The 25465-nt window shown below is 48.6% G+C and overlaps 1 protein-coding gene across 1 annotated transcript in view; it reads right to left on the bottom strand.

Annotated features, from left to right (window-relative positions):
- Positions 1 to 25260, bottom strand: part of LOC142767373 (endothelin-converting enzyme 2-like) — a 32561-nt gene extending 7301 nt beyond the window's left edge. The window contains exon 1 of the mRNA XM_075868896.1: positions 23551 to 25260. Within this exon, the coding sequence (XP_075725011.1) occupies positions 23551 to 25260 (1710 nt within the window). The remainder of the gene's footprint in view (positions 1 to 23550) is intronic.
- Positions 25261 to 25465: the final 205 nt, after the last annotated feature.

Genomic DNA, 25465 nt, shown 5'->3' with positions numbered 1-25465 from the left:
ATTGCACAATGTTAATCAACAAGGTTGCCTCAGTGCGTCACAGACTGATGCGATCCTGTAGTGGATATTGCGAGCGAGAATGGAGTATTGAAGAGTGGGTGGGCAAAAGTGGCAAGAGCCCGACCCTCCACCTCAGATGGTTGGGGAGAGATGTGAGTGCGTTAACTTCAGCGGCAGACTGTGCACTCTGTTAGCCTAAACTAAATGAACCAGCGAAGAAAAACCAAGACATGATGGCACTAAGAGCGAGTCATAAAGCATACCTTGTCTGAGTTAATACTCGAACAACGCTGCCATTTTTAGTGTTGTTACCTATGTTACTACGGCAAAAAAAAAAAACTCACGTACGGCAATATAAAGTGCATGCAGCTTATGAACTTGCAGCGTGATCGCAGTTACATTTTCTGCTGCATTTCTGATGATGCAAACCTACTATGTCGAATAGTTTTTATAGCAGTGTGCTTCATAAGTGTTGCATGCGTTGTTATTGACATAGCTATGGCTCTAAATTACGATAATAATGATCACATTATCAATTGCTCGCTTCAACAAACACAGAACATCTTTAAATGATAGCCTGAGAGGCTTACCAAATTTCTTGCCTTCTCTTGATCAAAAACATACGAGTAAAGAGTTTGTGCTTTCAGCATCGAGAATATGCAACATGCACAAAACGTACAAGTACTACGAAAATAGTTTATGATTCGCCCTAGGTCAGTGTCTCGCGGAAAAGTCGAAATCACTTTTGCAGCGCACGATCCGCAGACGGTGCTAACTACATGTTCACTATGTTGAACTTCAATGAAGACTGTACAGGGGTCACTTAAGGCATCAAAAGTTGAATGGTTAATGCAGTGATCTGCCTAGACCTCTTGCTGCTGTGTGTTTTCTGAAAAAAAAGGACGATGAAACATTCTCTTAAATAATTTTGTCATGGCTCTAAATTCTTGCGAAGAAATAGTGTAACGTAAATAAATAAATAAATCATTTGTGTCATGTTAATTTGTAATGGCCTCTTGTGTCACCCCATTTGCAAATGGGTGCATACGGCGGGTGAAAACGTGTAGCCAATCACGTAGTGTACGACTTCGTTCCGTGTCGAATAAACTACAGTGGCTAAAACGAATAACATTTGGGTGGCGATGAATCACAACGAAAACTCTTATGAGATCATGACAGCTCATTTTTGTGGCGTAGCTGTCCGCCGCCCCCACCATCAGCTTTGGTAACCACTGTCGCGCGAAATGATAGAAAAACAGAATATCCAAGATCGAACGATATTTCAATCTTTGCGGCAGGTGAATATTCGACCACAGAGAAACGCCAGTGCTTGCGACTTCCTCTTGAAAACCCCCTATACAGGTCATATGTCGGGCAAGGAATTCTGTTGACATATTGGATATAGCGCGGCAGTATAGAGTAAAACGACAACCAGATGTCTTACACTATGAATGGCGTAAGGATGGAGTCGTTTGTGTGCTACTTCATTCCTTACACCTGGCTCCTACATGATTTAACAGATTGGCCAAAAAGCCGGCGAATAATGTAATTGTTAACATTGGAAGGAAGGTAGAGAAGGGGAAAAACCATTTTTTGCAAGTCATTTAAATCCCAGGAAGTATTACGAGGGTCCACAATAATACTTCATCATCACCAACTTGAGCATCGACCAAGTGCGCACAATCTCTTGCAAATGTTTCATCAATACCTCTCTTCCTCTTAGGATAGCGATTGGCGAATTAGTTGGTGCCTATATAGCCTACAAATATTATAACAATTTATGACGTAGTGGGTACCTTGAAATCGTACTTGTAGTAGTTGCCCCAAAAGAGTTTGCAGCGGGCTCTGAAAGGCCGCTCTTCCAGCTTTCACTGTGACTGTGCTGCCTACTTCATGCAAGCCTGGTGTTTGTTTTTGTTGTTGTTGTTGGTGTTGTTGTTGTTGTTGTTGTTGTTGTTGCTGCTGCTGCTGTTTGTTTGTTTGTTTGCTTGCTCTCTTGTTTGTTTGCGTGTTTTTGTTTGTTTGTATGCTTGTTTTTGTTTTTGCTTTTTTGCCGCTAGAAGGGTGGCAACTTTCCTCACTGTGCGAGTCTTCTCATTAAGGCAAATTATTTCTTTCGAGGCTTGCGTTGGTCGGTGTTATGCCCAAATAGCCACTGCATTTGATTCATTACTTCGACAATTACGATAGCCCTCAATGAGGCCACACGAATTCTGTTTGGTCTTTCAAGTGCCGCCGCGACCCGTACTTCCCATTCATGAAGCCCTTGCAAACAACTTCAGACGTATCACCTCGCAAAGCGTAGCTGAAGTCCATGCTAAAGCCACACCGCTACGCTAGCTGATCTCACTTGAGTCAACACCCGCATCCAGCCCCTTCTGGGATACTGGGAGAAAAACACCAATTTCGCGGAACTTCGGAAGATCATTCCGGGGATTTCAGTATTTGTGGTATGGATATGGCGGGGCAGTAACGCCGAGGACAGTAAACAGGAAACCCTCCGGCAGCCAGAAAAACGTTAATCGTGCGTTGGTGTTTCGAGTGGGCGTCGATTTACGCCGTCATTTGGTATCGTTTCTTGCCAAGGACCAAGCGATCACGAATCTCTGTGTGCACACACACAGTGTTTGTGTCTGTGTATGAGTGCCTGTGCACCACATGTTTTCTTTAGAGCTGTTTACGTATATTGAGGGGTCGGATGCTTTGGTTTCTAAAACCTGCGTGGTCGTTTTTGTTTTCCGCAGAATACTGCCATGTGCCCTGCCCTTGTTGCGAATATTTCAGATTTTGTTGCATGTATTTGAAACTTTTGAGACGTGTGTGTTGCATCTCACTCAAACCTCATCTGTGAAGAAAGGTTCTATAATGATTTGCATGTTCACTTCAGTAAATTTCGGTTCCTGCAGGCGGACTCTGCTTGTAAGGTGAAAAAGAACAGCTTCGCTTTACGGCACTTTTATCATGTATGCAGGCAGCCACAGGGTACCGGAGAACTGGCGCGAGAGGCGGCAATGCAATGAATTCTTGGTAGCCACTATATTGTTTTCATATAGCACGCCAGCGTGGTGTACTAATCATACTTCCTTCTGAGACAAACCGGAAAATGAAAAGTATATTGATATTTTCATCCCCTTAAGAAAGCTTAGGCAATGCAAGTGAAATGGAACAACATATTTTGTCGGAATTGGTATCATACGGAATTAGTATTGTGCATAGGAGAACAAATAGTTTTTTGAAGATATTTTCTCTCTTCAAGCTCTGGTCTCTGCACTGCCAAAACATTTCCGCACAATCTCTAGTTGCTTTCAATAGCACAGGTTCCCAATAACAATATCAAACTCTCGCACCAGCAGCCACTGTGCGAAAAAAACAAATTTCACAATATAAATGATGATAACAAGGATTACCCTTATCTCTGGCTCACACCCATCCTATTGAATTGGCTGAAAAAAAATTGGCAGATCCTACGTATACAGTGCGAATCGATGATATGTGAAGCATGAATGAGAAAGATTAATACGTCACTTTAAAATCAGCGCATTGTTACGAGGGGAACGTAAATTAAGCCGTACGGGATTTATGTGTCATTATTTTTGTGTTTGCGCCTATCATTTGTGCTTGTAGTCCATTCATTTCAAGTAATACCAAACTTGTTATATGTGAAGTTAGCGCAACGGCCTCGAGCACTATATGACCGTAGCATGTAGTCATGTCTTACATGACAAGCATGTTATAATTATCATGTTTAGACGTGTCATTTACCTCCGTCGTCTATTTATGTGACGTAATATATAAATTTGCCATATGTGAAGCTAGCAAAACGGCCGCGCGCGCGTCATGAGCGTGGTATGCTGTCATATTTTTACCAGACACGCATGTCATGATTATCATGTTTGAACCAGTCATATATCATCGTCATCCACTCACGTCACGTGACACTAAATTTGGTATATGTGAAACTAGTGAAATGACCACGAGCACTATGAGCGTAGCATGAAGTCATGTTTTACACGACATGCATGTCATGATTATCATGTTTGAATCTGTCATTTACCTTCGTCGTCCATTCACGTCATGCGAAACCAAATTTGGTATATGTGGAGGTAGTGAAACTGCCACGAGCACGCCATGAGCGTAGCAGGTAGTCATGTTTTACATAGCACGCATGTCAATAATATCATGTTTGCACCAGTCTTATACCTTCGTCATGCGTTCTCGTCCCGTAATACCAAATGTTGATATGTGAAGCTAGCAAAACGACCATGAGCGCACCATGAGCGTGGCATGTAGTCATGACTTACGTGACTTGCGTGTCATGACTTCCACGTTAGGGTCGGCCACTTATGTTCGTCATGCAGTCATCTCATGCAGTCATTCCAGTCACCAGTTTTTCAATATTTCACGTTAATGAAACCACCACAAGAGCAGCAAGACCATGAAATGTAAATCACGACTTTCGTGACATACATGTCGTCCTTTTAAGGTTATGGCTAGTCATTTATGCTCGTCATACAGTCATGTTTTCCTATACCAATTTTGGTATGAATACCATTATCGAAACGACCAGGAGAGCTGAAAGTCGTTGGCGGTTAAATAGATAGACAAATACACAAGTCCAACGTCACCGAAGTTCACTAAGTAATGCCTTGCATTTAGAAATTTAATGGACATACATGATTGTAAGTCTCCTGCTCCCAAACTCAACAAGGAAGCTCACCGCGTCGCGCGAGGTCTCACTTATGCCTAGTTCACACTGAATCATCCGCTTTCTACAGCGACCGAAATTCCCCTGCCGCCGAAACGCAGCGTCGTTCGCACTGGACGCGCCCTGCGCCGCCGAATATGCCATCTACCACCGGGCGAACGCGGGATGGATGCGCTGTCACCCGGTTGTTGTCGCGGCTCGCAAACGCCACTACGCTATCCGGTGGCGTATACTTCAATGATTCTCGTACGCAGGAAGCAAGAAAAGACAGTATGGCCAACTTTGCTGGCAAGTGGCTGTCTTGTAATGCACGAAGAGCAGAAAAACCACCGACGCCAGCGGCGTTGGCGGGTTCGTTTTGCTCGGCAACACCGCAACAAGCTCAGTCACGCAAACAGCAAGCTCGGTCACCTCTTCCACAAAATACGGACGTGAAGTAGGCACAGAGTAGGTTAAACTCCCATTGGTTTCAACATTCAGTTATGTGCACTGCGGCATAACAAGTGAGTAGGCCTTGGCCGCCATTTTTTAAAATTCCTTGACTAGCGCTCCTATTGGTCCGCGGTGACCGATTCGGCGGCAGACGCCACAAAAATCGGTCCGAGAGCGATCGGCGCGGAGAGGGCCCTTTCGGCGAATTTTGCCGCTGCCGAACCGGATTCGGAGAACTTTCGGCGGCCGGAATACTCAGTGTGAACGCGGCCTTACCGCTCTGGCGAAGGAGAGGAGAGGAGTGGTGGGAGAGGGACAGAATGTTTGGGTTCTGCGACAATATCCAATTCTACCAAAATTCGAGGCACAGATTTCCACCTCATAGCTCCAAGTTAAACAGATCTCAGAGGGTTGACAGGAGGCGAATTCAAGTCAGAACATTTCCCAACCCGATGCAGCCATATCGCATCTACGCCGGCTTATACCCAGATGGCACCTGGAAATTATGCAGCGTGAGGCTCGCTACCCTAGAGCATATTCAATGGGAATACGCACAAATACAGAAAGGACATGTGGTCTTCTCAGAACATCCTGGGGCGCGGTTGAAAGACCCGCTGATCAGCTCAGATCGCGAAGATCAAATATGGGCCATCCAGTGAGCATGGCAGGCGGCTGAGCGATAGGGTGTCTCCAAAACCCCTGGCGTGGCTTAGGCCAACGCCTCAATCGGCTGGTTTGAATAACCTTGTTCACCACCACCGCCACATGAATTTGTGGTACGCACATCACATATAAACGATGTATTATTACAGCTGATGATATGATGCAACAAGATTGTGCACGCTTCAAAAAGACAATTTATAGGCAGTCAAACTGGAGATAATGCGACCTGCGAAATTTCAGCTTCGAAAAGCAAGTGGTTCCTCAAGAAAATAAAAAGGCAGATCCCACCTACCTTGGGAATTGATGTTATGTGAAGCACGCGATTGCAAGGTCAATGTTTTTTTTTATTGAGTGATACGTTATGAAGTAGGATTTCGAACAGGCTACTCAACAATTGACCACATTCATACTATAAATCAGGTAATAGAGAAATGCTCAGAGTATAACCAACCACTATACATAGCCTTCATAGATTACGAGAAGGCGTTTGATTCAGTAGAAATATCATCCGTCATGCAAACACTGCGGAATCAGGGCGTAGATGAAGTATATATAAACATTCTGGAAGAAATCTACAGGGGATCAACTGCTACCATAGTGCTTCATAAAGAAAGCAACAGAATACCAATCAAGAAGGGTGTAAGGCAGGGGGACACAATTTCCCCAATGCTATTTACCGCATGCTTACAGGAGGTTTTCAGAAGCCTAGAATGGGAACAGTTAGGGATAAGAGTCAATGGAGAATACCTTAGTAACCTGCGCTTCGCCGATGACATTGCATTGCTGAGTAACTCGGGGGACGAATTGCAACTCATGATTACGGAGTTAGACAAGGAGAGCAGAAAGGTGGGTCTTAAAATTAATCTGCAGAAAACGAAAGTAATGTACAACAACCTCGGCAAGGAGCAGCGCTTCGAGATAGGTAATAGTGCACTTGAAGTTGTAAAAGACTATGTCTACTTAGGGCAGGTAATAACCGCAGAGCCGAACCACGAGATTGAAGTAACTAGAAGAATAAGAATGGGGTGGAGCACATTCGGCAAGCACTCTCAAATTATGACAGGTAGATTGCCACTATCCCTCAAGAGGAAAGTATATAACAGCTGTATCTTGCCGGTACTTAGCTACGGAGCAGAAACCTGGAGACTTACAAAGAGGGTTCCGCTTAAATTGAGGACGACGCAGCGAGCAATGGAAAGAAAAATGGTAGGTGTAACCTTAAGAGACAAGAAGAGAGCAGAGTGGATTAGGGAACAAACGGGGGTTACGGATATCATAGCTGAAATCAAGAAGAAGAAATGGACATGGGCAGGGCATGTAGCGCGTAGACAGGATAACCGCTGGTCATTAAGGGTAACTGACTGGATTCCCAGAGAAGGGAAGCGGGTTAGGGGGAGACAGAAGGTTAGGTGGGCAGATGAAATTAAGAAATTTGCGGGTATAAATTGGCAGCAGCAAGCACAGGACCGGGTTAACTGGCGGAACATGGGAGAGGCCTTTGTCCTGCAGTGGAAGTAGTCAGGCTGATGATGATGATGATGATGACGTTATGAAGTGACCCTTAATATATGGACAAATTCATGGACGCACATACGTTAAACAGCCCCATATTGGCAGTTGTTTGCAGTTACGTAACTATGCCAACAGCAACATAGATATTAGCAACACCAGAAGCCGCAGCTGACATGAAGCGCTCGTTTTTGCGATGGGGCTCACAGGGATGGTAGCCCTCAACACTGCTACTCAACTACACCTCAGCGAATGGTGCCTAACTACCTTTTAGGTTAGCCCGACATGACGGCTGTATCATAGCAGTACAAATGTAATGTTTCTAAAATTTGATAACCTGTACTGCAACTACAGTCAACGTTTCATGAACATTGAGGTCTATTTGCAAAGAAGTTCCGAGACCGGGCGTGTCTCTGTGGTAGAATACATGACTGCCACACATAATGCTAGGATATGATTCCTGCTGGGATACTGACATTTATTTTGCATTCGTCCAGTTAACGCTGCCTATGTCAGCTTTTAAATGCGAACTTCGGTGAAGTTTGAGCGTATCTATCTATCTATCTATCTATCTATCTATCTATCTATCTATCTATCTATCTATCTATCTATCTATCTATCTATCTATCTAGCCGTCTACGACTTTTAGATCTGGCCGTTTCAATAATGGTATCGATACCGAAAATGGTGAGGCATAACATGATTGCATGACGAGCATAAGTGAATAATCATAACAATAAAATTACGATATGTATGTCATGAATGTCATGATTGACATTTCATGGTCTTGCTCCTCTTGCAGTGATTTCATTGACATGGCATATTGCCGCGAGGCGCATTGCGGATAGTATTGCGCATGCCGATACCGCCGGCACGCGGCCTTATCGTGGTCCAGGATGCACCGCGTCTCATCTGCGAAGATGATGGCCCGCACGTCGACCATTCGTTGATAACGACATAGCGCCAGACGCTACGGTGACTGTATCTCGGATGGTGAACGCGCCTTGCGTTCCAGTGGGACATTTCTGTTACCCGACGGCCGTCGAACGCACCTTGCGTTCCAGTGGGACACTTCCGTTACCCGACGGCCGTCGAACGCGCCTTGCGTTCCTGTGGGATATTTATGTTACCCGACGGCCGTCGAACGCGCAGTTCGCCTCCCGCTAAGCCGGTGTGTCTGTTTTCCTTTAGTGGGCGCAAGTCCGCCAAATAAACGGATCTCCTATTTCTACTAACCTCCCGGTCTCCTGTCTTCGGGCAACCCTCACTCTTACGTGACATCTGGTGGAGGTGCGGGGTATGCACGAAAACGACTTTAAAACAGCCACTGCAGAGAACGAGGACGCTGAAGACACAGATACTCGAAGCAGTCGCCGCCTCCGAAACCTGCCACCTGAGCTGGGACCGCTACCGAACCCCACGCGACCACGAAAGGACGCTTCCACAGCCACCATGAGCACCCCACAATCACCTACCCCTGTCATGCTGCAGCAGCCGCGGGTGCCCCCAACTTTCCATGGTTATGCCGCTGAAGACCCAGAAGAATGGCTCGACCAATTCGAGCGCGTGGCTACCATAAACAGGTGGGATGAAGAAATGAAGCTGCGATACGTTTACTTTTCCCTGGACGGCCCCGCCAAAACGTGGTATGAAAACCATGAAACCACACTGACCACCTGGGAATTTCTGAAGAATGAGTTGCTCAGGACCTTCACCAGCATCATGCGAAAAGAAAGGGCCCAGCTGCTGCTAGAATCGAGGACCCAACAGCCCAATGAGACCCTAAAAGTGTACGTCGAAGAAATGAAACGTCTTTTTAGGCGAGCGGACCAAGACATGACCGAAGACAAAAAGGTCGGATACCTAATGCGAGGGGTGAAGGAGTCGCTTTTCGCCGGTCTCATAAGGAACCCTCCTAAAACAGTCGCCGAATTTACTGACGAAGCGCACACCATAGAAAGGACCCTGGACGCCCGGACTCGGCAATACAACCGCCCGTTCCAGCTCAGCTCGCTCTACTCGGAACCGATTCGAGGTGGGCTAACCACCAACGATCTGCGGGAAGCTATTCGTGAAGTGGTTAAGGAAGAACTACGCCGATTGCTACCGCCTACCCCCCAGCCCCCCCAAGGAGCATCTCTCTAGGACATAGTGCGTGATGAAGTCCAGCAGGCGCTTGGCTCTTCATCAGCGACGACTCGAACAGAGGCCGAAGCAATGACTTACGCCGCTGCAGTGAACACTAGGCCACCCCGACGAAACGAGCCCAGTCCTCGACGGTACGCTGCAGCCCAAAGTAGCCGTCCGCCCTTACCCGCCCACCCTATATACGAGAGACGCCCGAGCCAAAGAAAATGCGACACCTGGAGAACTCCCGACGACCGCCCCCTATGCTTTCACTGCGGTGAGGCCGGCCACATTCTTCGACACTGCCCTTACAGGCGGATGGGACTGCATGGCTTCTCATCTCAGGCACCACGGCCACGCCCTGGACAACGACCTCCGGCAATCGAAGACTACTTGCGCCATACAGAGTACCTGCCCAGCCGTTCTCCATCACCGCCATCCCCACGCTTCACGTCACCGAACCGCAGCAACAACGAACGAAGAAGGTCCCCAAGCCCCCGTAGGGGAAACTAAAACCAGCAACCTTTGGAGGTGAGGTTGCTTCAAGAGGAAAAGCTGAAGACCCTCCACCGACGACCATATATGACGACAGCACATCATCTACGACGACAATAACGCACAACAACCCAAGCCGCGAGACGAAGCAAAACGAAGCAACAAGACGAAGCCGTGACCCGAACCCAAAACCAACGCGCAACTCCAGCCCACGTGCCACCGATTTTGAAGTATCTATCGACGGCCACCCGGTAACTGCCTTGATTGACACAGGAGCTGACTACTCGGTCATCAGCGGGCCATTGACAGCACAACTGAAGAAGGTTAAGACGGCTTGGGACGGCCCACAGATCCGCACAGCGGGAGGTCACCTCCTCACCCCATCGGGGCGATGTACTGCAAGGGTGACATTCGATGGTCACACATACCTTGTCACTTTCTTGGTGCTCCCACAATGCTCCCGTGACGTCATTCTCGGCATGGACTTCTTGACTCAACATCGCGCGGTTATTGACCTGGCGTCCAGATCCATCAAACTTTCCTCGGATGAAGCCATAAATTCATACTCGGCACCACATAATCGCGCAGCCCTCCGTGTGCTCGAGAATGACGTGAGCGTCCCACCCCGATCAACGACCCTAATCCCCGTAACCACTGGTACTGCCGAAAATGCTCATGGCGTCGTCGAAGGTAACATACAACTTTTGCTTGGCCGTGATATCGCAATCGCAAGAGGCATTGCGGACTTCCGGAATGGACAGGGCCCAGTGCTGCTAACAAATTTCAGCCAAGAACACCGTCACCTGGCCAAAGGCACGACCATTGCCTTTCTCGATGAAATCGCGGAAGTCAGTGATACCCTCGTCCTCTCGAATCCAGCGACCATCACCCCACAGACCCACAACTCGCAGCTGTCATTCGACATTAACCCTTCCTTGCCTCAATGCAAGCAGCAACTGCTCCAGAACCTCCTTCGACGTTATGACGACTGTTTCGCCACAACCTCACAGGTCCGACACACTTCTCTGGCAAAGCATCGAATCATAACACAAGAAGACATCCGCCCTCTCCATCAAAGCCCTTATCGTGTGTCGGCACGTGAACGTCAGGCCATCCGAGAGCAAGTTGAGGAAATGTTACACGACGATGTAATTCAGCCATCGAAAAGCCCATGGGCGGCACCAGTCGTCCTTGTCAAAAAGAAAGACGGAAGTCTTCGGTTTTGCGTCGATTACCGACGGTTGAATAGTGTAACCAAAAAGGACGTGTACCCTTTACCAAGGATCGACGATACCCTAGATCGTCTCAGTGATGCAAGGTACTTCTCGTCCATTGATCTGAAGACAGGGTATTGGCGAATTCAGGTTGATGAAAGAGACCGAGAAAAAACCGCCTTCATCACGCCGGATGGATTGTATGAGTTCAAAGTGATGCCATTTGGACTTTGTTCCGCTCCAGCAACCTTCCAGCGTCTAATGGACACAGTACTGGCAGGTCTCAAGTGGCAAATATGTCTCGTATACCTGGACGATGTGGTCGTCTTCGCCTCCAACTTTAGCGACCACCTGAAAAGGCTCCGGACAGTACTGGACGCAATTAAGTCATCAGGGCTGACACTGAAGCAAGAAAAGTGCCATTTTGCCTATGAAGAACTACAGTTCCTTGGCCATGTTATAAGCAAAGATGGCGTAAGACCAGATCCCGAGAAGACAGCCGCTATCGCACAGTTTCCTCAACCACAAGATAAGAGAGCAGTGCGCCGATTCTTAGGACTGTGCGCCTATTACCGATGCTTCGTCAAGAACTTCTCACACATTGCTGCCCCTTTGACGCAGCTCACCAAGTCGGACGCCCCTTTCGAATGGAAAGCTGAGGAACGTGAGGCATTCACAGAACTTCAACAACGTTTACAGTCGCCGCCTGTGCTGGGTCACTTTGATGAAAATGCCGAAACTGAGATACATACAGACGCCAGCAGCATCGGCTTAGGTGCCGTTCTCGTTCAGAAGCACAAGGGCTGCGAGCGTGTCATCGCGTATGCAAGCCGCTCACTGTCGAAAGCGGAAGTAAACTATTCCACGTCTGAGAAGGAGTGTCTTGCGATAGTATGGGCCACCTCGAAATTCCGCCCATACTTATATGGCAGACCCTTCAAGGTCGTAACGGACCATCATGCGTTGTGCTGGTTGGCCAGTTTGAAAGACCCTTCTGGCCGGCTCGCTCAATGGAGCCTACGGCTTCAGGAGTTTGACGTGAAGGTAGTCCACACATCTGGTCGTAAGCACTCCGACGCAGACTGCCTCTCAAGAGCCCCTGTCGGCGCACCACCAAGCCATGAAGACGACGATGCCTTTCTTGGGCCTATCAGCAGCAGCACCTTTGCATTACAGCAGCGCTCAGACCCGATCCTACAACAGTTGATCAACTACATCGAAGGAAAGGCCTCCATACCGCCTGCATTGTTCAAGCGTGGGATATCCTCCTTCTGTGTGCAAAACGGGGTGGTAGTTAAAAAGAACTTCGCACCGAATAAGGCAGCTTACCTTCTTGTCGTCCCAAGCAGCCTCAGAGAAGAAATTTTACAAGCGTTACATGACGAACCCACTGCAGGCCACCTCGGTTTTACACGTACACTCCACAGAATTCAAGAACGATACTACTGGCCCCGCCTTTCCTCAGATGTTGCGCGGTATGTCAAGAGTTGCCGCGAATGTCAGCGCCGGAAGAGACCTCCAACAAAACCAGCTGGATTTCTCAAGCCAATTGAACCCCCGTCGAGACCATTCCAACAGATTGGTATGGACCTGCTTGGACCTTTCCCCACGTCAACATCCGGTAACAAGTGGATTATAGTGGCCACTGATTACCTTACCCGATACGCTGAAGCTAAGGCCCTCCCGAACGGCACAGCCGTAGAAGTTGCCAAATTTTTTGTCGAATCAATTCTCCTCCGTCATGGCGCACCTGAGGTACTAATAACAGACAGGGGAACGGCGTTTACGGCTGATCTTACTCAGGCAATCTTACATTACAGTCATACAGATCACCGAAGAACAACTGCGTACCATCCGCAGACAAATGGTCTCACGGAACGCTTGAACAAGGCCATTGCCGATATGCTCGCTATGTACGTGGACACAGAACACAAGACCTGGGACTTAATTCTGCCTTACGTGGTCTTCGCCTACAACACCGCGGTGCAGGAGACCACTAAAATGACACCATTTAATCTCGTCCATGGGAGGAATGCCGTTACTACCCTGGACGCCATGCTGCCTAATGTCACCGATGAAAACAACCTAGACGTAGCCGCCTACCTTCAGCGCGCAGAAGAAGCCCGGCAGCTTGCTCGTATGCGCATAAAAGACCAACAGCGAAACGACGCAAGACGCTACAACCTGCGGAGACGCGATTTAACATACAAGCCAGGCGACAAAGTCTGGGTTTGGACGCCAGTTCGCCGCCGAGGACTCAGCGAAAAACTCATGCGCCGTTATTTTGGCCCATACAAAGTCATCCGTCAAGTGGGTGAAGTGGACTATGAAGTGGTCCCTGATGGGGCTAGTTCCTCCCAACGACGCCGCGCACGACAAGAAGTGGTACACGTCGCCCGTTTGAAGCCCTATCATGCGCGCTAAAGGAGGCTCCCTGTTTGCATCTCTTGTTTTGTTTATGTGTGCGTGATTAGTACTTGTTTGCCATTTACTTTCGCACAGGCTGTCCTTTTGTTTTGGTTTTATTTTAAACAAAGCATCGGGTCGATGCTTACGTTGAGGAGGGGAGCAATGCCGCGAGGCGCATTGCGGATAGTATTGCGCATGCCGATACCGCCGGCACGCGGCCTTATCGTGGTCCAGGATGCACCGCGTCTCATCTGCGAAGATGATGGCCCGCACGTCGACCATTCGTTGATAACGACATAGCGCCAGACGCTACGGTGACTGTATCTCGGATGGTGAACGCGCCTTGCGTTCCAGTGGGACATTTCTGTTACCCGACGGCCGTCGAACGCGCAGTTCGCCTCCCGCTAAGCCGGTGTGTCTGTTTTCCTTTAGTGGGCGCAAGTCCGCCAAATAAACGGATCTCCTATTTCTACTAACCTCCTGGTCTCCTGTCTTCGGGCAACCCTCACTCTTACGTGACAATATTGAAAAACTCTTATGGTGTGACATGACTGCATGGCGAACATAACTGACAGACCCTAACGTGTAAATCATGACATGCATATCACGTAAGTCATAATTACAGGCCATACGCTCATGGTGCGCTCAAGGTCGTTGCGCTAAATTCACATATACCAAATTTGGGGCTACGTGAAGTGAAATAATGATGAAGGTATATGACTGGTGGAAACACAATAATCATTACTAGCTTGTCATGTAATAACATGACTACATACCACGCTCATGATACGCTCATGGCCGTTTCTCTAGATCCACGTATACGAAATTTGCTATCACGTAACTTGAACAAATGGCGAAGGTAAATGAGACGTCCAAATATGATAATTATGACATGCGTGTCATGTAAAACTTGGCAACATGCTACGCTCATAGCCCGCTCGCCACCGTTTCGCCAGCTCCACATATACCTGATTGGATATCACGTGACGTGAATCAACGACAAAGGTAAATGACGCGTCCAAACATGATAACCATCACTACTAAGTGATGTACGGCACATGTTGCGTCCACCTCGTAACGTTGCGTGAATTTTAAATTGACATAAAAACCATTCTAATTCGTGCCTCTGTCACAGAACGAGCGCCAAAAAAGAGCGCGCCACCAAATCCTTGAGACAACGGGCGGCAGAAACGCCGCGAGGTAAAAAGAAAAAAAAAGAAAGCAAACATCCCAGGCTCCCGGGCGCGCGCTCTCCCCGCAGAAGCATGGCTTCGCAGACGAACCTCCTCACCCCACAGCGGCGGCCGGGCAAGCGCTAGAAATTTCCAGAACGAACGGGGCGGGGTCAGACCGAGTGAATCATCTTCCGGAGAGGGCAGTCGAACCGCCTCGTGCCTCTCCCCAGCCTTCGCTGCGCATCGCGCCGACGAAATGAGGAGAACGTTCTGGAAGGTGGCGCGGAACGTATTTAATCGAGCAGCCGAGACGAGAAAGCAGGAGAAGACGGAAAGTTAGCGCCGGAGCGCGTAGGGATTCCGCCGTGGAGTCGGCGAAGGTTCTGCCCGTAGTGACAGAACAGGAGAAGACGGAAAGTTAGCGCCGGAGCGCGTAGGGATTCCGCCGTGGAGTCGGCGAAGGTTCTGCCCGTAGTGACAGAACAGGAGGAGACGGAAGTGAGGGCCAGAGTGCGTAGAGATTCCGCCGTGTAGTCGGCGAAGTTTTTGGTCCGTAGGGACGGCTCGAGCTACAGGCAAGAGCGTGGGTTTACCGTTATCGAGCGAAGACGCGGGCAACAGCTGCGTGTGTGAAGCCGACGGATTTCCGGCGAAGAAGCTTGAAGCTTGGAGAGTGGCCATTTGAGGACGCGAGGTTTTCTGGAAGAGAAACTTCGAGAGCTACGGAACGACAACAACGCTGGACTTTGAGTGAGTGATTCTCGGAAGAGTATCATTCAGACTTTTGTTCCAAGGACTTTGGACTGAATAAGTTTTCTATCTCTTTAGTCCTTAAGTGTCTTGGTTGTTCAATGCATGCGACTGCATTGTAGTGCGTATTGTTGTCTGTGTCCGTTGTTTTGAGTGTGGCTGATTGTATTGTGTAGTACGTTGATTGATTGGTTTGATTGGTGACATATTGTATGCAACTAGTGTGGAGTGTGCATTTTTATGTATTGTTTTTGATCTGCCATTATTGAGAATATAATTTGTTTGTTTATCAACTCTCGGCTCTGACTTGTTCTTTGGGCCACAGCCGGCGTCCGCTGGCGCACCAAAAAGGACCACTTCTAAATTGTCCACGCTTTCGTGGTGCGATTCGGGGGGCCGATACTTCGGCTCTTGGAATTAGCCCGGCGATCGCCTCCCGAATAAACGGGACATGTGTGACAATTAATCTGGCGTCCGCGACATAGGACCTTTTGGTGCACAGTGTGTCCAAAGTAGTGAGAAAGAGCCTCGAGTTGTTGATAGTGCTATCGGAACGATTTTGTGTGTTGTTCAGTGTTCTCGTTAACGAGTGCAGGGGAGTGCTCCGATAGACTGATCTAGGCAGATACTTTTTGCACGCGGCAAGGTTTTATTTGCGAGACACCATGGATCTCGAAAAGTTAGTTGCTCTTGGTAAAAAGATGGGTCTTTCTGGCGCCGAACTACGGAAGTGGGTCACCCAGAGGGAAAAAGAAGAAAAAGCAGCCGAGCTGGAAAAAAAGAGGTTGGCGGTCGAAAGAGCCAAAGCGGAAAAAGAAGCTGAGTTGGAGAGAGAGAGGTTGGCAGCTGAAAGGGCGAAAGAAGAAAGAGAGGAAAGGGAACGGCCGCGACAGCACGAGATAGAACTCGAGCGGCTCCGTTTGCAACAGCGAAGTGAAACTCCGGTCCAAGCTAGAGTTGAAAGCAGCGAACGAGAGGATCACGGCTTCCGCTTGAACCCAAGCAAGCTGCTCGTAGCGTTTGATGAAAGGAAGGACGACCTAGACGCGTACCTCCACCGATTTGAGACGATTGCGAAGAGCCAGAATTGGCCGGAACATCAATGGGCAACTGCTTTGAGTACTTGCTTGAGTGGTGAAGCGCTCAGTGTGTACGGTAGGCTGACGCCGACCGATGCAGCCAACTATGCAAAGGTGAAAGCTGCTTTGTTGAAGCGATTTAGATTCACTGTGGAAGGATTCCGGGACAGATTTCGGACAGGAAAGCCAGCTGACGGTGAGACAGCTACGCAGTATGCTGCCCGACTTTGCCACTATTTCGACAGATGGATTGAACTTTCAGGGACAGCACAGGAGTACGATGAGCTTAGAGAGCTGCTAATTAAAGAACAATTTCTTACTAGTTGCCACCCAAGCCTGTCGCTGTATTTGAAAGAGAGGAAGGCGGAGTCATTTGAAGGAATGCTTGAATTGGCTGATCAATTCTTAGAAGCGCAAGGAGGAACTAATTTGGCAAAGGTCAAGAAGGATTGTCCCGATGATTCGAAGAAATTGGCTCCTGAAGAAAAGAAGCGTGCACCAGAGAGCATGCAGCGATGTTTTCTGTGTAACCGAGTGGGTCATCGCGCGAAAAACTGTCGAACGATCTTTACGAGCCCTACGGTAGTGAAATGTTTTAAGTGTGGTCAGACTGGGCACAAAGCAGATGCATGTCGAAACGGAGCGAGTCAAACTCACCAGGTATCCTGTGTGCAAGTGGCACCGAAATCCGATAATAATGCCGTCACCGACGGATTCGTAGAATTGAAAAATGGGGAGAAAATTCCTATTGTTGGTGCTGTAATGTCAAAACAGCCAACCGGTGTTACGAAAGGAATGCCAGCGCGGCCTGGAAAAGTTGCGGGCAAAAACGTTACGGTGTTAAGAGATACCGGCAGCTCCACTGTTATCGTTCGGAGAAATTTGGTACGGGAAAGTGAGTTGACAGGCAGAACGAAACCGGTTTGCCTAATTGACCGTACGGTTCGGATGCTTCCCGAAGCAGAAATTGAGGTTGAAACCCCGTACTTCAGCGGGAAGGTTACTGCTTTATGCATGACGACCCCCCTGTATGACCTTGTCATCGGAAACATCGACGGGGCGCGAGGGCCAAGTGATCCAGAATGTTTGGGAGAAGACCCGAAGATAGAGCCCTCGCCAACACAGCGGCCGCGAGATACAGTGGAGGAGCATCCCGTGACGGATCTCACTAGAGCCCAAGGTGGAGCTGCGGCGCAAGAGACAGCGAAGGAGAAGACGATCGTGTCGAATAAGTTCACGGGCCGAGCAACCGGACTTACGTCGGCACGACCTCAACCGGCCGACAGTGTAAAGGAGACGGAGTTGGCCAGCCGGGCAAAATGTATAGGCACGATCAAGCGGGTAAATAAACAGACAGGACCCGTCGAATGTAATGACGCGTTAACGGTGTCGGAAGCGACAACGATGGCTGAGACGCCGCCTCAGATACCGTCGTTGGAAAGGGCTCGCCGGAAAAGAACGAGGAAAAACAAGAGATCGAGCGAGCACCGCAAGAAAGGACGCAAGCGCAGCTCAAAGTACACAGGATAAGTGCTGAGGTCAGAGCAGAATGTGTTTGGCAGTGTTGAGTGCCATATGTTGTGTTAATGTTGGGGTATCCTGTGTCACAAGTGTCGAAGTGTTGGTGCTGTGATGTGATGTATAGTATTGTACAATTGTTGTAATGAGAGAACTTGTTACATTTGTATTATTGGGAATGTGTGGTGGAGTGTTGTACTCATGTGCTTGTGGTTGTGTTTTCACGTGTTGTGTAATTGAATTACAATGTCCAATCGTATTGACTGATATATTGTGAATGTGAAGTGTCATGAGCGACGGATTGTGTTACAGTCTGTGAGAGTGTGTGGTGACTATTCGTGCTCGTTTGTGTGGTTTTGAATATTATGAGATAATATTCTTAAAGTGGGGGGCAGTGTCACAGAACGAGCGCAAAAAAGAGCGCGCCGCCAAATCCTTGCGACAATGGGCGGCAGAAACGCCGCGAGGTAAAAAGAAATAAAAAGAAAGCAAACATCCAAGGCTCCCGGGCGCGCGCTCTCCCCGCAGAAGCATGGCTTCGCAGACGAACCTCCTCACCCCACAGCGGCGGCCGGGCAAGCGCTAGAAATTTCCAGAACGAACGGGGCGGGGTCAGACCGAGTGAATCATCTTCCGGAGAGGGCAGTCGAACCGTCTCGTGCCTCTCCCCAGCCTTCGCTGCGCATCGCGCCGACGAAATGAGGAGAACGTTCTGGAAGGTGGCGCGGAACGTATTTAATCGAGCAGCCGAAACGAGAAAGCAGGAGAAGACGGAAAGTTAGCGCCGGAGCGCGTAGGGATTCCGCCGTGGAGTCGGCGAAGGTTCTGCCCGTAGTGACAGAACAGGAGAAGACGGAAAGTTAGCGCCGGAGCGCGTAGGGATTCCGCCGTGGAGTCGGCGAAGGTTCTGCCCGTAGTGACAGAACAGGAGGAGACGGAAGTGAGGGCCAGAGTGCGTAGAGATTCCGCCGTGTAGTCGGCGAAGTTTTTGGTCCGTAGGGACGGCTCGAGCTACAGGCAAGAGCGTGGGTTTACCGCTATCGAGCGAAGACGCGGGCAACAGCTGCGTGTGTGAAGCCGACGGATTTCCGGCGAAGAAGCTTGAAGCTTGGAGAGTGGCCATTTGAGGACGCGAGGTTTCCTGGAAGAGAAACTTCGAGAGCTACGGAACGACAACAACGCTGGACTTTGAGTGAGTGATTCTCGGAAGAGTATCATTCAGACTTTTGTTCCAAGGACTTTGGACTGAATAAGTTTTCTATCTCTTTAGTCCTTAAGTGTCTTGGTTGTTCAATGCATGCGACTGCATTGTAGTGCGTATTGTTGTCTGTGTCCGTTGTTTTGAGTGTGGCTGATTGTATTGTGTAGTACGTTGATTGATTGGTTTGATTGGTGACATATTGTATGCAACTAGTGTGGAGTGTGCATTTTTATGTATTGTTTTCGATCTGCCATTATTGAGAATATAATTTGTTTGTTTATCAACTCTCGGCTCTGACTTGTTCTTTGGGCCACAGCCGGCGTCCGCTGGCGCACCAAAAAGGACCACTTCTAAATTGTCCACGCTTTCGTGGTGCGATTCGGGGGGCCGATACTTCGGCTCTTGGAATTAGCCCGGCGATCGCCTCCCGAATAAACGGGACATGTGTGACAGCCTCTCATATTATCTGTTCCCACTGTACGTGGGATCCGCCCTTTTTGGAGGGGGGTGGCGGGGGATGTGGTAACAAAACAAATTTTAAACGTACACCATAAAACAAATATGGCCACATGCTTATAAAGGTTAGTTAACGTGTTTCTCTAACTATAGGCTGCCCGCTTTTCCCCTATCCTCTCGTCCTGCTGTCTTGAAGAACGCGCTCGTTCAGAGTCAGTGACACTGCTGGAAGACGCTTCGAGTATTCTGGCTTTGTTAATGACTGACTTCAAAAAGTAGGAAGGAGAGAGAGAGAAATAACTGTTTATTTCGAAACAGTGTTCCGAGCAATTCCCGGTATCACCCTAAGGTGAGAGGGTTTCCTAGTCCAGGAACCATCGAGCTTCGTTCAATTGCCCTCTTGGCCCTGGTGGCATGTTGTCGCTGATACTCCAGATCCTAGAGAGACAAGAAGATATCATCATTTCCGATGTGAATGCTGTTATGCCAGCGAGTCCTCGTCAAACGTCCGTGCCTCTGAAAAAGGCAATCTGGGTCAAGGCCAGCCCGCAGTCCGCCCGGACGCGAACATCTCAACGGCGTGAACACGCGCGGCGCCTCTCTGGCCCACGTGCATTGAGTCAGCGGCGCACGTGACAGCGAGCCGGCGTCCTCGTGTCTGGTGGACTGACGCATGGCGCGGCGACCCCATTGGAGGAATCTGCCCTGACGACCAGCGGCGCTTCTGATTGGACATTTTGGTTGGACCCGGTGTAAATAAAAGAAGCCCTGCGGCGCGTCGCGATCGGCGGTCCTATGGAGAGGAGTCCCCGTGTCGGAGAGCCGACATGTGTGTGAGTCGGCGGTCTTAGGCGAAAAGCTGACCTATGTGTTAGAGAGGAGAGCTCGGCTCTTCGAGTCTCTGTCGGCCCCAGTGCCGAAATTGTAACGCTTCTGTATATATGCTGTACATAAACCTTGTTTAACTCACCGTCGTCTCGTCCGCTCGTCTTATCAGCTCTGCGCAGAAGCAGTCGCGAGCTGAGAAACATACGCTACCAAATGGCTGGTGACCTTCCCGTCGGAGTTGGAAGCAGTGGCGCTTCGGGACCATTTTGGCGTCACCGTCTTTCGCAACAGTGGAGGTCAGCGGTGGGATTTCGGAGGTGGCTTCGCAACAGTGGTGGCTTCGGTGGGATCGGCCCGTCGTTCGCAACAATGCTGAGTTCGGCACGCTCCCCTCAGTTGCCTTCTGGATTAAGGGAACTACCCATGTTCCTTTGTAGTGCAACTCTCAGTGCTTTTGAGAATAAATGTTTTCCCACCACCACCATCATGTGTACTGCAAGCATCGCTGCATTTCTTCAAACACTAGTCTAGCTGCGCCAGACACTATTGTAATAAACCGAACAGAACCCCATTTGTTTCCTTAAAGTATGCGCTTACGTGCTTGAGTTACCTTGGACTGAGCATGGCAGTGTTTCCATAAAGCTTTGCTGCTTTGAGTACTCGCAACTGGAAGCAAGCCGATCAGTTTTCGGAGCTTTCATATGCCACGCGTACATTGCGCCACAGTGTAGTGATGTGCAGCGCTTTGGGAGATGTTTCGCTGGTTATAGCCTATACGCTCTACTACATGTCTTTCGAATAGCGTTACACTTTTTTTAACGTGCTGAACACGCTAACGGAAGCATTTGACGCTGTGCTAAAGCAGCCTCGTACAAATATATTTTGCCAGTCATTCTTTAAACAATGGTCGGGGATTCCTGCTGTTGGGTTTGCAGTGGATGAATACTGAAGGCACTGAGTCAGGACTCAACTATATTTTCCGTTTCAAGAGTGTTGTGGCGAAGAGACACAGGTTGTACTCAAAGTCGTCCTTGATTTTGTGCACCGGGTAAAGTATAGCACTCTGTGATAGCTCTCATTCTTTTCACCTCACGGTGATAACCAACCGCTGTTGGGCTTTATGTTTCACGGAAAAATATGAACGCTGGTCCCGGCTGTAAAATAAGTGTTCCAGCAACCTGCCACTGCTAATTTCGTAATACAACCGAGGTAACTCTTAATTAGTCGCTCTTAGAGGGGCGTGACACAGAAAAAAAAGGAATGCGGTTGCAGGAAGTTTTGCTCACGAGTGGTGGAGAGCTGCAATTTACGTTATTTTTATTGGTCTCTAATTCCCGCACGCACACCACTAGGACTCCGCGGCGTTCTACTAGCTGACAATCACAACATTGATTGTAAATTAAATACGCTAGTGGAAGATTTTTTTCCTGTTCTTGCCATTACTTATCCAGGATAGGCTACGCACACCAAGCCATTATTTAACGCAGAAATTCGGGCTATAGACCTTTTCGAGAATGGCTCCCTGGGCGCCGCCATAGTCCTCTTAGGGCGGCTCAAATTGGCGTGACCCCTCAGAAATGCACTGACAAGGCTGCGCCCTTGGCCTTTGTACTCCCGCACGCAGCCCATCATGGCGTTGTTTTTTTCCCTCCTGTGAAAAGGTGTATGCTGGGTGTGGTACATGTGCATCTTAGCAAGCACAGCAGAACAAACGCAGGAGAAAGAACAGCCTCGAATCTGTGGCACGCACTTACACTGGGGGATTGTCCAAGAACCGGATAGTTCCAACGAAATACTTCTATTTTGCTAGCTTACGTTTTTTTAACTGATGAGAGGGATCAAGGGGAGAATAAATATTCAAAATTGACAATTATAGATTAGGGATATAGAAAATGAAGCAAATAACTTGAGCCACAACAATAAATAGGTTCATAAGTAAAGCGATTTGGAAACAAGTAGCTTGGGAGTATTAATCGCTTCTACAGTCTGAATCTCCACGAAAGTTTGATAAACTCTTGCAAGACGCCGGCAATTTTCCCGTCAAAGAATCCTAGGGACAAATTCTCCAAAGAAAGCACATTTGGGACACCAAAACAGCCATTCGGGGTATTTGGTAGCGATCCATTGTTCTTCTCTCCTCCAGTCGAAGCTACGTACAGCGCCCCCTTCTTACTTCCACAAGGTACATTGTAGTGTTTAGCTCCAATCTAATGAGATGGAGGACGGCATTTAATGCAAATTTTCGCAATGTGCCGTATCTTTCACAATTTACTAGATAGCAGTCTGTTGTCTCAGGCACTCCACAAAACCAACAATTAGGGGCAGAAGCCAAACCACCTCTTTGTAAATAAAAATTAAAATATGGAGTTTGGCACCGCATATTGCAAGTTCAACTGCACGCATGCGACATATTTTACTATTCCAACTATTATTTAGGTGTTAAAATTGCACTAAGCACGTAAGGAGGACAGAACTAGCACCCGTCCTGTTGACGTGTTTCTGTCTGTTGCGCTGCACTTGCTAAGAGGCACAAGTTCTTCAAGCCCATTTCGCCAAGTTTAATTACGTTGCAGTTAGCCTCTAAGGTACATAACAATGCGAAACATCATTTCCGAAAAGAATGTAACGAAAATTGAATCGAGCTGTGTGGAAGAATACTTTATTAGCAATGAAATCGATTTGAAGGCGTTCCTTAAGTCTATAGCACGCACTTCTTACGAGCGTTCATCGGGGATCCCAGGCGACAATCGTAGGCGGCCGCGAAGTCGTCGGAATTGCGTAGAGCCATGGTCCATTTTTCTCCAACTTTCGAGCGGGTTCTTCCTAAATGCGCGGACGTTTCGCAAGCTTCCAGCATGAGCTTCACGAAGAACAACTGACGCCATGAGAGGACCCGGTTAACAGAAAGACGCACTACTTGAGCTTCTTTGCCCTTGCTTCTCTCGCAGAAAAGTGTGTAAGCGTAGTGCACGGCCAAAACGTCACTCACTCTCCTAAACAGAGGTTGGCCTGCGGAAGCGTTCATACAGATCTCTGCACCAAGCAACCGCTTCTCGGACTGCTCGGACAACCAGCGTTGATGGTCGTTTGTCATAGCCGAAGTATAATCAAATATGAAATGGAGAACGCATTCCGCAAGGTGGCGACTCAGCCGCGATAGCTGATGCTCGTCAACGCCTACGCCGTAGCTGTGGGTAATGTCGAAGGCCAGCAATGGAACGTATATTGCCGGTGGTGCGAGCTCGACCCAGCAGTTCGTAGTGAACACGGGACGCATCCAACGTTGCAGGGAACTGCGTCCAAGAGATGACATGAAAGTGTGCTCGTGGCTTTCTATGTAATACTGAAAACCACTTTGGTTGGCCGCTGAAGAAAACCCATTGACGTATTGTTCCAGAAGAACAGGTTCTGTCAGCCAGTTTGGACGAAGGACGCGGAGTTCAATCCTGGACATCAATCTTCGAATGGCATCGTTGGAGTAAGTGTCGAAGTACGACGAGGCATTTATTTGCTGCATGATACCCTTGAACAGTTCTCCAGTAATGCCCGGGAAGAATGTTGGAGATCCATCCACCGTAAGTTCTGAAATTACGGAAACTACAATCAAAGGGGACATGGCCTTCTCTATCATACGGACGCAAAGCTGTGGGCGGGGTACGTCAACCTTACGCTTGCCGTATAGAAGAGTGCTCTGGAAGTCGACCATTTCAGTACGGGGCAGGAAAGGCGACATCTCTGCTATGAGCCTAATACCGAGGTAATTCATGACCGTATGGACTTCAGTTTCGTGCACAAGGCTGATAGTGTCTCTTACTGCAGAGGGATACTGCAGAACAACCTCAGAGCCCGTAACACTGAAAGGAACGTTTTCGGCTCCTTGAAGTAGTTCGGTGAAAAAAATTAACAGCTCCGACGATGCGTCTAATACTTCAACCACAGGTCTTCCTGCTCCTGTCAGACCGACCCGATGAACAAGCTTTTCTAAGTTGGACGCAAACTTGACGACACTGAGAGCGTGGACAGGTGGCAAGTATTCCTTTTTGAGAGCTTTCAGCGCGCAGAACATTGCTTCGGTGTACAGCTGGGTAGCATCATTAATGTCGATATCATCGCTGCGCATCAGTATTTCTGGAAGTTCCACTGAGAGGAAGTCTCGGCTCATGCCCTTCAATGAATGAGCAGCCACGCCAACACCAAAGATTGCACTGGATCCCGTCTTTCGCAGAAATTTGGCGGCCATCTCCCATACTGACTTGCTGCTTCGAATGGGCGGTGTCAGAGGGAATCCTTCGAGCGACATGTCGAACATCAACTCCAAGATGGGATCCCACCCTTCCTCATCGGTCCGTGCGATGCTCAAGCATTTCTCATAGAGTTGCCGGATCGGTCGAAGACTGTGCGACTCAAGAGACTTATTTATGATCATTGAGTATATTCTGTTCTCAAGAAGTGCGGCATAGTCATCGTCGAAAGTTTCTGGAAAACTTGTGTGCTTTGACGTGGTGTACTGGCTCGTCCAACGGTCACACACGAAAGCGTAAAAGTCGACGCAAGGGTCCACACGGTCCCACGAAAGCAGCGTGTTCAAGTACGAAGCATCTTGTAGGCAGCTCGGAGAAACGCAGACAGCAGTAGTCATACTCTTGATTTCAAGTCTGTGCGATGGGTCAATCGGTAGCAAGAGGAATGTTCCTACCATGATAAAGCCCATTAGGAGACAAACGGAGAGGGGATATAAAAGGCATTCTTTATATTGTATTATTTCCTTTCGCACTCTTACGGAATCGTAATCTGCGTCTTCCGTCCGAGTATTGTTTGAATCTTCAGGTCCAAGTGCTTCGGCTTCGGAATATTTCCAAGTTTTGCTCCTGTAGCTGCTACGCATTACAGTCTCTGGCTTGCCC

This window comes from Rhipicephalus microplus, chromosome 1 (assembly GCF_043290135.1).
Source record: "Rhipicephalus microplus isolate Deutch F79 chromosome 1, USDA_Rmic, whole genome shotgun sequence".
Classification (NCBI taxonomy): domain Eukaryota; kingdom Metazoa; phylum Arthropoda; class Arachnida; order Ixodida; family Ixodidae; genus Rhipicephalus; species Rhipicephalus microplus.
Note: the sequence above shows the minus strand (reverse complement) of the source record. Positions and strands in the feature narration are given on the sequence as shown.